Genomic DNA, 13674 nt, shown 5'->3' on the forward strand with positions numbered 1-13674 from the left:
ATGGAATTCAAGTCATTGCTGATCCTCCATCAGTTTAGTTTTTAAATCATTGCTTTTCCCCATCGTAGACAACTTGGTCTGCTACCAAGAGCTTTCAGCAATTGTTGTTACTGGAACACACTCACACAGTGGAGAAGTCAACACACAAAACAAGTATTTTATAAAGCAGTGAATTGAGTCATCCAAGTCCACACAGAAGAGAAACTACACTATTGCCTCAATCAGCACAATGCTTTGTGATCGTCCACTTAGTCCCATATTTAATGTACAGCCTTTGATGTCCTGCTGTTGACGAAGTCTGCTTTTCTATATCCAGCCTAGCAGATGATGAGAGGAAAAGCAACACAGATTAATTCAAAACTATTGTCACCACACAAAATGTTTCTTATCCTTTGAGGTTATACTGTGTAGGGAGGGGCCTTATCTTCCTATAGGCCCTGTGGAGCTCTGAGTGGCTCCACATGCTGTGTAGTAGGATGCAGGCTGCCTGGCCAGCCCTGGTGGGACCAAACCTAAAGGGACACAAGGTTACGGTCATTGGACATAAAATGAACAGCATAAAGCAAGGAGAAGAGGTTTAACAGATTCAAATAAATTCCCTCCAATCCAACTCATAATGTTCAGGAATAATACAGTGCATTTTAAGGCCATCTGCAGTCCTTGCATAGCATCAACCAACAGTGCCACATCGACTGCACAGTCGGGCATCAGATTACTATGTACAGTATATCATGTGGTTAGTTGACATGTTAAATCCAGGCAATGTAGTCAGCCTGGAACGCAGCCATGGTCTTCAGAAGCTACCCACTGACCCGTTGTCCTCTGCGCTGATGTTGATGATCTTGGGCAGCGCCCCGTGGTTGACGATGGCCCTGACGTGCTGCGTCTCGTCCTGGCTCAGGTTGATGAGGATGTGGCACAGGGATACAGTCACCTCTGTAGGCAGGTCTGTGCTCGTGTCGGAGTTGGGTAACATGACCACCAGCTGTGGCAACACCTGTTTGACTACAGAGAGAGTGGAACGCTTCGTGAGAGATTGTTTGATTTTCTACAGCAGCAGGTTTATGCTGCTGTGCTTTTACATACACTTACAAGTCCAAAGACAAATACTTTGTGGGACTTAAGTAGGACTAAAACAATGCAATTGATGAGTCAATTCACAGCTCACCAATGTGAGCGTGAAGCTCTCTGTAGCGTGAGATGTTACATCGCAGGGACACAGCAGTCTTCTTCACAACCATCCCTCCTTCCTGGAGCATCTTCATGGCCTGGAGTAGACCATTCTCCCTCTGTACTATGGTGTGGGCGATGGCCTGGGATACCTGCCCAAACAGAGCCATGAGCCCAACATCACCAACTGACAGTCAATATAGTAATGCATAATATAGTAGTCACATCAATTTAATACTTACTATACAGTCAAATCATTACAATATAATAGATGTGTGGCTGTATTATAGTTATTCCAAATCAAACCCATGGGCAAATCAATTCCACACTCCCAGAAGTGTACATAGCCCATAGAAATAGGATCAAAGATCTGTGATATAGCCTTACCAGGCCGTTCCCAACTGTGATGTTCTGTAGGGCTCCGATGGCAGCCTCCTGGGTGTAGGGACAGATGCTGCGTTCCATGATTGACAGGTACATGCGCACTGTGATGGCACTCCACAGCCACTCTACCCCAGAGGGACTACCCTTCTCCAGCAGAGGGCGCTTTGGTTCAAGACGCTATAGGACCAAAACAACCAGAAAACTTTGAATTAAAGGGCTTCCTGTTAACTCCCAGATACCAGGTTTCACATTCATTTTCAATTAACGTGTATAAGGCTTTTTAACAATTACATTTGTCAAAGAAAACCGGGCTTAAAGAGTTAGTGGAAAAGCATACGTTTTGAACTTAATTAACGAGGCGGCTTATCCATAACATAGGAATTGCTCATTTTTTTCTTTAGTGGTAATAACTTATTTATAACCAGATAGAAACAGTGCATGTCAAGTACATAAGGGCCACAGAGATGATAACAGCCACGACATAGAAGTCATGGGAGCCTACCTGGATGATTTTGGCACTGCGGGAGCCGAAACAGCCGGGGGTCTTGGTCTTTGGAGCCAGGTTGAGTCGAGACTCATGGAGGTCGCTGGCATACTTCTGTGGAAGCTCCACCTGGTAGGAGAGATTGTGTAGGATGCACACACAGTTCTCTGTGGACTGTGGGAGGAAATAAGTGGTTCTGTTCAGAGGACTATGATTTTAAGATCAAACATTCTGCAGATGTCTGGTGCACAAATATTTAATTGGAGAACAGAGCTGGTTCATGATGTTCAATATTTAACACTAAAGGAGAGATTAATAAGTTGTTCTAGAGACATAAATTAATAAAATATTAGGCAAAAACAGTCTTATTTAATTTCCCTGTGTCAATATTTATTCCACCTACAAATGTTCAGTAATGCTTGTACGAAAATAAACAAGTGAACACTTTGCACAAAAGCTTCGTAAAATGTTAGTCCTTCACATGCAGTACCTTGTCATCAGGCTTGTAGTCAGCTATGGTCCCGCGGATGTAGTATACCAGTGAGTCAATAAGGTTCTCACACTGCCGCATGGCTTTTCTCCCTTCTGGACCAGCGGAGCTTATGTTTCTGACAACAACAATGACAGGTTGTCATTATCGCCACTAGGCAACAACAAAAACATGTTTTTACATACCAGACATTGGCCAAACATCTATCCTAGCTGTTGGCCGGATGAGCCAAATGTTTATGTAACGGAGAGATATTTGGAGTACTTTAAAAAGGTTCTCTGTTGTCTGCAGTTAAAGCCATTAGAATACGTCATTGTAATACAATGTCTCTATGCGTTGAGAGATAGCAACATGTATTTCAAGCACAAAGGAAATGTAAGAAAAAGAGTAACATGAGTTAATCTTTCACTTTAATTTCAACCACTTGTCAATGAGTCAACTGTTCCACTTCCTTTTAGATGAAGTCAGCACGTAGAGAAAAAAAAAACATGACAGTTGCCTCAATACATGTGACCAAATGGTCATTATTTATTCCTAAAAATTCTGCAGTGTTTTTGTTAACGTCAAGCCAAATACAGTAACATTAGTGATGACCCAAGGTTATGGCTGTGAGTTGGAGTGTTGTGTTTTCGTTTTAAATCATGCCAAAGACGGAGGAATTCCTCAGCGTTACACAAGTCAATGGTTGCCAGGGCTTGATAGCACCAGTCAATATGGATTCAGAGGTTTCAACTCTACTAGAGCCACTAAGAGGGAGAGGGCTCCATTAATAATTTAGTCCCGGACTGTTTTCAGTTGTATCGGTTGCTAGGCAAAAGCAAAACACTCCTTGTTATACCATGTTGTGTTTGTCAGGTGGTATATTTGTGCCAAACCAAATCAATGGCAGTTGGTTCAACAGGAACACACGGTATGCAGGATATTGTTTCCAGCGCATTGCTGCTCCATCGAGGTGATGCTGCCAAGGCAGAAGTTATCATGCCTGTTTTGCCAGGTAGAAAGGAGTAACAGGATGACGCTGGCCCTTTGAGGAACCTCACAGTTCTCACTCATGGCGAGGAGGCTGTCAGAGATAAATATAATGATCTTGACAAAGCCTTGTGAGATGTAACACTGTGGTGAGAGATGGATTGCACATGAACCGCCTGGGTCACCGTATAATAATCAGCGCCTTCAGTATTCACACCCCTTGACTCTTTCCACATTTTGTTGAGATAGACTACATTTAAAATGAATTCAATTGAGATTGTGTCACTGATCTACACACAACACCCTGTAATGTTAAAGTGGAATTATGTTTTTAGCAATGTTTATAAATGAATTCAAAATGAAAAGCTGAAATGTCTTGAGTCAATAAGTATTCAACCCTTTAACGGCAAGCCTAAATAAGTTCAAGAGTACAAATGTGCTTAAGTCACATAATAAAGTAGCATGGACTCACAGTGTGCAATAATATTGATTAACATGATTTGTTTAATGACTACACCTTCTCTGTACCCCACACATACAATTATTTGTATGGTCCCGCAGTTGAACAGAGAATTTCAAAGATTGAACGAAAAAGACCAGGAAAGTTGCTTTTTGTTGCCAATGCCTCGCGAAGAGCACCTATTGGTAGATGGGTAAAAAAAGACATTGAATATCACTTTGAGCATGTTGAAGTTATTCATTACACTTTGGATGGTTCTTGAGTGGCCTAGTTACAGTATTGACTTAAATCAGCTTGAAAATCAATGGCGAGACTAGAAAATGGCTGTCTAGCAATCATCAACAACCAATTTGACAGAGCTTGAAGAATTTTTTTCCAAATATTGTACAATGCAGGTGTGCAAAGCTCTTACGAGATTTACAGAGAAATACTCACAGCCAAAGGTGATTCTAACATGTATTGACTCAGAGGGTTGAATACTTATCTAATCAAGATATATTAATTAGTGTTTTATAGTGCAATATTATATATATATTTTTAATCTTCTACTTTGACAGAGTATTGTGTAGATTGTTGAATAAAAAAAAAAAAGACATCCATTTTAATCCCACTGTAACAACAAAATGTGGAAAAAGTCAAGAGATGTGAATACCTTCTGAAAGCACTGTATACCATTTAGCAGAAGATTTAACCAAAGCGACTTAGTCATGCATGCATACATTTTACATACGGATGGACTCGGGAATCGAACCCACTGTCCTGGCTTTGAAATACACCACGCTCTACCAACTAAGCTACAGAGGACCATCAATCAAGAAATTATTTCATGATCATTCCAAACATAAATACAATACCCCTTTCTGTATCCCACTGCCTAGTGTCTACCCCAGGCTGCCCTAAGACGGATCCCTAGAAATACTTGACCACAGATACTACATAGGTCAGTGTCAAACACACAAATGGCCAATAAATGCCTTTGTCCAGACCAGACGACCTACCGGAGGCAGCCAGTGGCGTTGTAAAAGGTGTCTGGGTCAGCCAGCATGCCATCTTTGGGGTTCTCCCCCTCAGACAGGCCTGAGCAGGGCACGAGCACAGAAGTGGTCAGGATCTCCAGGGCCTCTTTGGAGAGATGCTCCTTCAGCAGGTTATGGGAGGATAGGTTCCACAACAGCCCTGTGGAACATGTTTCATTCTTAGGTTACTACTGTGTCATTACCATTTTACCATGTAAGTTCATGTCAATCACATATTCACAAAGCATCTCAGAATAAGAGTGCTGATCTAGGATCACCCCCCCCCCATTCATTGTGATTTAAACAGCTAAACTGATCCTAGATCAGCTCGCCTGCTCTGAGGCACTTTGTGAATACGCGCCCTGGTCATTAATAAAGTTCTACGACGATTTCTTTCAGATCTACACCAGCAGGTGTTCAAACTAACCAGTGAGCTGCCGCCGGGTCAATATGTTGCGACTTCTCCTGAGCAGACGCATTACAGGGGCCACGCCCTTCACCTCCATCTTGTTCTCGCTGCTCTCGAAGACAACGTTTCGAAGCGCCCCCGCCGCTATGCGCTCCAGCTCCTCGCTGTCGCTCTGCAGCAGTTTGATCAGCCTGGGTATACCGTGAAGGTAGAACACCTGGGGACAGACAGGCAGAGATCTTCATCTACCCTGGTTTCCTATGAAGAGTGAGCTCAACATGAATTTCTCATGCAAATCACCCACATAATCTCAATATAAATTGAAGGGTAAATACCCCTACCAATCCAATTATTTGAAAATAGCACATACTGTATAGTCAACATCAGCTGTATTGTAGGCCTCCAGCCTGGAAGCCTTTAACCTTAATTGAGCGACCAAGTCAACAGTAGTAGAGATGGGCCCCAGCTCACCATCTTCTTAGCATCAGCGCTGTTGAAACATTGGTTTTAAATAAAGCTGGCAGCAGTGATCTGTATCTCATCATTCTCTTGGCCCAGCAGGTTCACTGCCCTCTCCAATGTCAGCTCAGGCACCTTGCTCTCTGGCTTCCTATGTATGGGAGAGAGCAATGAAGAGGAAATCTCCCGGTCAATGACACACTCACTTGATCAATCCCAAAGGCTGGTTCATCCAATTTCTCATCCCCACAACACTTTCCATTGTATTCATTTATATACACCCATTACAAAATCTAGGTAAATCATTGATCTGAAACGACAGATAAGCAACTGACCCACCGATAATTCTCTGGAAGACTCTTTTATAACAGCTTTAGTGCCAGCCGAGATAAGCCACCGAAGTCTGGAACCAACAGGACCCTGAACAGCCATAAAACTGATAAATAGCTAGTTACATAGTTAGCCAAATAGCTACCTAGACTGCTACCTTGATCCTTTTTGCTGCTGTTTATTATATATCCTAGTCACTTTATTCCTAGTTACACAGTATGTACATATCTACCTCAATTACCTCGTACTGCTGCAAATCAAGTCGGTACTGGTACCTCGTGTGTATCGCCAAGTTATCTTTACTCATTGTGCATTTATTATTACTTTTGTATTATTTTTCTATTTTCTTTCTCTGCATTGTTGGGAAGAGCCTGAAAGTAAGCATTTCACTGTTAGTCTACGTGCATGTGACAAATGACATTTGATTTGAGTTGTTGAAAACTAAATTAATTGCCAGATGTAATCAACTACAGGTTTGTGTAGAACACATAAGCCATCTTACAGCGCAGTGACTTCATTCACATCTGTCTGCTGGATCTCTGGCTCCGCCGCCGCCCTCATCTGGCCCATGTCCACCCCCATGCTGACCAGCGAGGCCATTTGGCTCCCACATGCTTCTGGCTCTCCCTCCCCACCTGGCCCAGCCAGGCCAGGCCCTCTGCTCTCTGGGTAGCATTGAATGACCTGTTTGTCTCCTCGCCCCCCCTTTGAACCTCCATCAGGTAGGGGCTGTTGTCAGTGCGAATCGCAGGGCTGCTGCACAGGAATGAGTGGTCTGCAGAGAGGCCCTCGAGTCTGTCTGAGGGACTGGCCCCAGTGGTAGTTGCCGCCGTTAGCCATGGGGTGCGTCCTTGTGCTACGGGCCACTTCCGAATGGACATAACGTCGCATCAAGTCTGTCCCGTACGACCGCTCCTCTGAAGTCCATCATGGGCGGCTGGCTAGGGCCGGGGAGGGTGCAGGTTCCAAAACTGAGTTTCCCGTAAGCCAGATGGGAGCGAGGTAACTCAGGGCTGGTGACTGGGGTCAAATCCACCATCTTAGGTGGACTTCTTATATTCTCCTTGAAAAACGACAGGCTGCTGAAGTCCCTGCCTCCGATCTGGCCCAAAGATGAGTGTGTCTACAGGGAAAGGTGAAAAGCAGAGGTTGCCCCGTTTCAGAAGGCTCACAACTGAATCAACCATAAAGACAATTCTGGTAATAATGCTAAAACATCTGTGTAAAGCTGTTGCATATAATTGGACAGTCTTGATGACTCAAAGCAACACAAAAGGTTTAGGGAAAAAGATCCTACAAAAACCGAAGAACCGGTGATAATTGATGGCTTTCTGGATAGATGAAGACTACCTGAAAGATACACCACATGTGTACTGAAGGATCATGCCATCTCGCCAATTCCCTAATTACCATCTGGCTGCACGCACTCTCCTATTGGAAAGGTAAATGGGAAGGACTGCAAATACAGTAGACTAGAGGAGATTGAATATAATAGTTTGCTGACATGATTGCAAACATCATGACAAATACAATGTCACTAAGAATGACACCAATGACCAGGCCTGCATGTCCATTCGGTTGCATCTGGTTTCGACCCGTCCTGTATTTCCTGGTAGACTATGCCGAAACATTTTTACCCCCCAATCATCAACTTCTGATTCCCTTGGCGATTTTAATTGGCTAATCTTGCAGACCTCGTTTCTTCGTACAGACTCAATGAAAAACACATTTTAGACTACCATTTTACCATTGGACGTTGTCTTTTTGCCCTTACGAGCAAGTGTGAGCTGCACTTGTTGCTGAACACGAAAACTCCGTTCGTTTGAATGGGTATATATATAATCCTCTGGTGGTAATACCAAACTCGTGTCATCTGCGTCAAGTGTGAATGAGTCTAGTGCAGGTAAAACCGACTTATTAAACTGCGACTCTTCCATGATTCCGTAGCTCTCCAAACGTGTAATTCCATAAAATAGCCCGCAGATTCATCAAAAGTGTCACTATCGTCCTTTCCCGACCCGTTCATATACAGTGAAGTACACGGGTGAGTCTGTTCCAGTGCAAGTGAGACAGTTGAGTTCATTGTCACTGTGGTGTGGTCTGTATTAGTCGACACCTGTAATATCATTTTACAAATAAGGAAGCGAGGACACGCTGGGGAGAATGCCAAAATATCATCGGCCAATTCTCTGGCAAATAGCAACCCTTGTAGATCCGGGATGAGCAACTGGCACCCTCCCCTTTATAGGTCCGCGGATAAGTCTCCCCACAACCACTTTTTTTTTAATGAACTGTCAGTTCAATTTACTGTTGATAGTTGGACTATTAGAAAATACAATATGCTATTTCGAAATGTGGTTGTGCATCAGCAGTTTTTCTCTTATGTCAGTTACTGACTGTCACTCACTTAGTTCATATCAGCAAAAATGTTTTAGATTGGTTTGTTAGTCTAGCGCCCAGCTATCTAATCATGTTCGAATTATCGACCGGCCCCCATTGATCATCAGATATCATATAAAAAACTGCAAACATGTCTACACCCTATGGCAAAATGTAAAAACATTGCAGGAAATTGTCTGTAAAACTGTAAATGTTTCTCTCTGCCCAACCTGGTCTCAGAGCATTTTGTATTATTCTGTATGTAAATTAGAGACATTCCATTTAGTATGATATCTTATGTTTAGTATGGTATGTATTATTTTGTGGATGCCCATCATCTATTTCTTATATGTGTTACGAATGACAATTCGTATGAAACTAATTTGCTAAACTTATGATATGTTACGAATTCCAATTTGTTGTGATTGTCGTTAGCTAGGTGGCTCACGCTAGCTAGGCTAGGGCTTAGCGGAAGGGTTAGCTAACATGAAAAGTAGTTGAAAAGTTGCTAAAGTTATACACCCACCCATCCACCCCGACCAACCACCCTCCTTTTATTTTTGTCTTAAGTAACCTGTCTTGTGTAATTATACCATACCAAATATAACATATCATACTAATTTGATTGTCTCAGATTTACATTTACTATGTTACATATAGCCTGAGACCAGGCTGCTCTATTGAAAAAAATGAGCAGAATTGCATGAAATGAGTTATACAATTGCAAAATCTTCTCTCTGGCCCATGGCAAAATGTGTAGAATTGCAGGAAATTAATTCAAACTTCAATTTTCTCTTTGCTGTCAAGAGGGGGGGCTGATAAAATGTTTTGCTTGCAAGGTGGGGGGAGTGGCAACTTCACATAAGACACCCAAAATGCTAGAGCCGGCACTGACTGCACTTGTAGGTTAACAAACCAGCGAGCCACTATCAAATGTATTAATTCCGTTTTTTGTGGGGGCCCCACCCCCATCAACATTGCCCATCCCTGTTGTAGATCAGTGGTTCACAAACTTTTTCGGTCACTATACCACCAACTGAATTTTTCTGTGCCCGAAGTACCCCTGAAATACCCCCTCATGCATTTTAACAGTAGGCCTATGGTCTCTGAGTATTCTCAAGTACCCCCTGTGGATAGGCCAAGTACCCCAAGGGCTCCTAGTACCCCTGATTGGGAACCACTGTTGTAAATTATGCAGAATTTCTGGATGAGGTCTTTTTTTTGCCATTGTTTCCATTTACTATCCAATAATTTCTGATATGCAACACCTGTATCACACCTGTCAATTACTAATACCATTTGAATCTCACAAAGTCACACTTTATGATTTCTATACCAAAGTTGGGTAGTTCTGTGTCATAATCAAGCAAAAGTTTTGTTAATGCCTGAAGAGCAAGCAGGCAGGCATGTACCTGAAAAGGAATATAATGCTCCCAAGCATGTGATGTGTGTGTTGTGTGTCAAGTTGGGTACTGTGACAAATATCAAGAATATTCATGCAAATGGATGAAACAAGTATTTTATTAAACTAATGCATATTGACTGTAACAAGTGTTATAGGCAAGACCATTCACCTCGCTGTGTAATGGCTCTCTACATTTTCATTAAAGGAGGTGTTCCCAGTGCAGTACGGTACTAAGTATGACACAGCACTGCAGATTCTGGTGTGGGAGTTCTTCTCCAGACTGGAGGAGTTGCTGCCAGGGCCCAGTTTTACACAGGTTCTGATATGACTGCATCTTCATCCTATCAATTCAAATGTGAAAAATGTTGCGTTTACAGTTATGAATGAATGAACCCCCTTTAATAAATGAATCAATGGATGGAACATTCACACATTTCCAGTGGGTAGGAGCTAGGGGTTGATTTGGTATTGGACTGCACTCTCCTTTTCCATTTTAACTTTTAAGTTTGCCTCTCTCACCCTCAGACAGCATCTTGTCTCAGCCTTGCCTTCTCTGACCTGGAGGAGTGTGTTCAGTCTGTCTCTGACCTTGAGCACCTGAAGACACTGCTACAGCATCAAAGACACCTGGGACACCTAAACAGAGGTAGGTAGCCTTCAGGTTATCCATACTGAACAAAAATATAAATGCAACAATTTCAAAGATTTACAGTTCATATCAGGATATCAGTCAATTGAAGTAAATGCATTAGGCCCTACATCTATGAATTTGACATGACTGGGAATACAGATATGAATCTGTTGGTCACAGATACCTTCAAAAAAAAGTAGGGGCGTGGATCAGAAAACCAGTCAGTATCTGGTGTGACCACCATTTGCCTCATGCAGTGTGACATCTCCTTTGCATAAAGTTGATTAGGCTGTTGATTGTGGCCTGTGGAATGGTGCGCAGCCTACGCTGCCATACATGTCGATCCAGAGCATCCCAAACATGCTCAATGGGTGACATGTCTGGTGAATATGCAGGCCATGGATGAACTGGGCAATTTTCAGCTTCCAGGAATTGAGTACAGATCCTTGCGACATAGGGCTGTGTATTATAATGCTGAAACATGAGATGAATGGCGATAAAATGCTATTTTATTTATTGCCTGTAGCTTATGCCTGCCCATACCCTAACCCAAGGGGAGGCAACGTACTTTAATCCGGCCCGCAAAACATTTTTAAAAAAAAAATATATATATATATACAGTGCCTTGCGAAAGTATTCGGCCCCCTTGAACTTTGCGACCTTTTGCCACATTTCAGGCTTCAAACATAAAGATATAAAACTGTATTTTTTTGTGAAGAATCAATAACAAGTGGGACACAATCATGAAGTGGAACGACATTTATTGGATATTTCAAACTTTTTTAACAAATCAAAAACTGAAAAATTGGGCGTGCAAAATTATTCAGCCCCTTTACTTTCAGTGCAGCAAACTCTCTCCAGAAGTTCAGTGAGGATCTCTGAATGATCCAATGTTGACCTAAATGACTAATGATGATAAATACAATCCACCTGTGTGTAATCAAGTCTCCGTATAAATGCACCTGCACTGTGATAGTCTCAGAGGTCCGTTAAAAGCGCAGAGAGCATCATGAAGAACAAGGAACACACCAGGCAGGTCCGAGATACTGTTGTAAAGAAGTTTAAAGCCGGATTTGGATACAAAAAGATTTCCCAAGCTTTAAACATCCCAAGAAGCACTGTGCAAGCGATAATATTGAAATGGAAGGAGTATCAGACCACTGCAAATCTACCAAGACCTGGCCGTCCCTCTAAACTTTCAGCTCATACAAGGAGAAGACTGATCAGAGATGCAGCCAAGAGGCCCATGATCACTCTGGATGAACTGCAGAGATCTACAGCTGAGGTGGGAGACTCTGTCCATAGGACAACAATCAGTCGTATATTGCACAAATCTGGCCTTAATGGAAGAGTGGCAAGAAGAAAGCCATTTCTTAAAGATATCCATAAAAAGTGTTGTTTAAAGTTTGCCACAAGCCACCTGGGAGACACACCAAACATGTGGAAGAAGGTGCTCTGGTCAGATGAAACCAAAATTTAACTTTTTGGCAACAATGCAAAACGTTATGTTTGGCGTAAAAGCAACACAGCTGAACACACCATCCCCACTGTCAAACATGGTAGTGGCAGCATCATGGTTTGGGCCTGCTTTTCTTCAGCAGGGACAGGGAAGATGGTTAAAATTGATGGGAAGATGGATGGAGCCAAATACAGGACCATTCTGGAAGAAAATCTGATGGAGTCTGCAAAAGACCTGAGACTGGGACGGAGATTTGTCTTCCAACAAGACAATGATCCAAAACATAAAGCAAAATCTACAATGGAATGGTTCAAAAATAAACATATCCAGGTGTTAGAATGGCCAAGTCAAAGTCCAGACCTGAATCCAATCGAGAATCTCTGGAAAGAACTGAAAACTGCTGTTCACAAATGCTCTCCATCCAACCTCACTGAGCTCGAGCTGTTTTGCAAGGAGGAATGGGAAAAATGTTCAGTCTCTCGATGTGCAAAACTGATAGAGACATACCCCAAGCGACTTACAACTGTAATCGCAGCAAAAGGTGGCGCTACAAAGTATTAACTTAAGGGGGCTGAATAATTTTGCACGCCCAATTTTTCAGTTTTTGATTTATTAAAAAAGTTTGAAATATCCAATAAATGTCGTTCCACTTCATGATTGTGTCCCACTTGTTGTTGATTCTTGACAAAAAAATACAGTTTTATATCTTTATGTTTGAAGCCTGAAATGTGGCAAAAGGTCGCAAAGTTCAAGGGGGCCGAATACTTTCGCAAGGCACTGTATGTATATATGTATATATACACTAGTCAAAAAAATAAAGGGAACACTAAAATAACACATCCTAGATCCTAGAAACAAGTCAAAATGAGGCTCAGTAGTGTGTGGCCTCCACGTGCCTGTATGACCTCCATGGGACCACGCAGCCATCATACCGCTCAGGAAGGAGATGGATTCAGTCTCCTAGAGATGAACGTATTTTGGTGCGAAAAGTGCAAATCAATCCCAGAACAACAGCAAAGGACCTTGTGAAGATGCTGGAGGAAACGGGTACAGAAGTATCTATATCCACAGTAAAACAAGTCTTATATCGACATAACCTGAAAGGCCGCTCAGCAAGGAAGAAGCCACTGCTCCAAAACCGCCATAAATAAGCCAGACTACAGTTTGCAACTGCTCATGGAGACAAATATCATACTTTTTGGAGAAATGTCCTCTGGTCTGATGAAACAAAAATAGAACTGTTTGGCCATAATGATCATCGTTATGTTTGGAGGAAAAAGGGGGAGGCTTGCAAGCCGAAGAACACCATCCCAACCGTGAAGCACGGTGGTGGCAGCATCATGTTGTGGGGGTGCTTTGCTGCAGGAAGGACTGGTGCACTTCACAAAATACATGGCATCATGAGGATAGAAAACTATGTGGATATATTGAAGCAACATCTCAAGACATCAGTTAAAGCTTGATCGCAAATGGGTCTTCCAAATGGACAATGACCTCAAGCATACTTCCAAAGTTGTGGCAAAATGGCTTAAGGACAACAAAGTCAAGGTATTGGAGTGGCCGTCACAAATCCCTGACCTCAATCCTATAGAACATTTGTGGGCAGCACTGAAAAAGCTTGTGCGAGCA

At 42.5% G+C, this 13674-nt stretch overlaps 1 protein-coding gene across 2 annotated transcripts; it reads right to left on the minus strand.

The window, feature by feature from the left end:
- Positions 1–133: 133 nt before the first annotated feature.
- On the minus strand, positions 134–8362 carry LOC110490526 (plakophilin-2-like). Of its 2 annotated transcripts, none has more exons than XM_036944904.1 (12): positions 7919–8362; positions 6674–7294; positions 5854–5992; positions 5401–5599; positions 4956–5133; positions 2529–2646; positions 2057–2212; positions 1558–1731; positions 1169–1322; positions 813–1005; positions 425–512; positions 134–317 (listed from the first exon to the last, which is right to left on the minus strand). In XM_036944904.1, the coding sequence occupies exons 3-12, from the start codon at positions 5854–5856 to the stop codon at positions 261–263; spliced, it is 1320 nt and encodes a 439-aa protein (XP_036800799.1). In that variant the 5' UTR covers positions 5857–5992; positions 6674–7294; positions 7919–8362; the 3' UTR covers positions 134–260. The 2 variants fall into 2 exon arrangements, with proteins under 2 accessions (XP_036800799.1, XP_036800800.1); XM_036944905.1 differs by having other exon boundaries at positions 5753–5992; positions 7919–8359.
- Positions 8363–13674: the final 5312 nt, after the last annotated feature.

This window comes from Oncorhynchus mykiss, chromosome 15, assembly GCF_013265735.2.
Source record: "Oncorhynchus mykiss isolate Arlee chromosome 15, USDA_OmykA_1.1, whole genome shotgun sequence".
Classification (NCBI taxonomy): Eukaryota; Metazoa; Chordata; class Actinopteri; order Salmoniformes; family Salmonidae; genus Oncorhynchus; species Oncorhynchus mykiss.

What these genes read in the sequence shown, in the direction of transcription:
- LOC110490526 (XM_036944904.1), bottom strand. An exon ending in AACGCCACTGGCTGCCTCCG is followed by an intron (nt 2,647 to 4,955) that starts GTAGGTCGTCTG and finishes TGTTGTTGTCAG; the next exon opens with AAACATAAGCTCCGCTGGTC. An exon ending in TCCACAGGGCCTATAGGAAG is followed by an intron (nt 318 to 424) that starts ATAAGGCCCCTC and finishes ATCATCTGCTAG; the next exon opens with GCTGGATATAGAAAAGCAGA.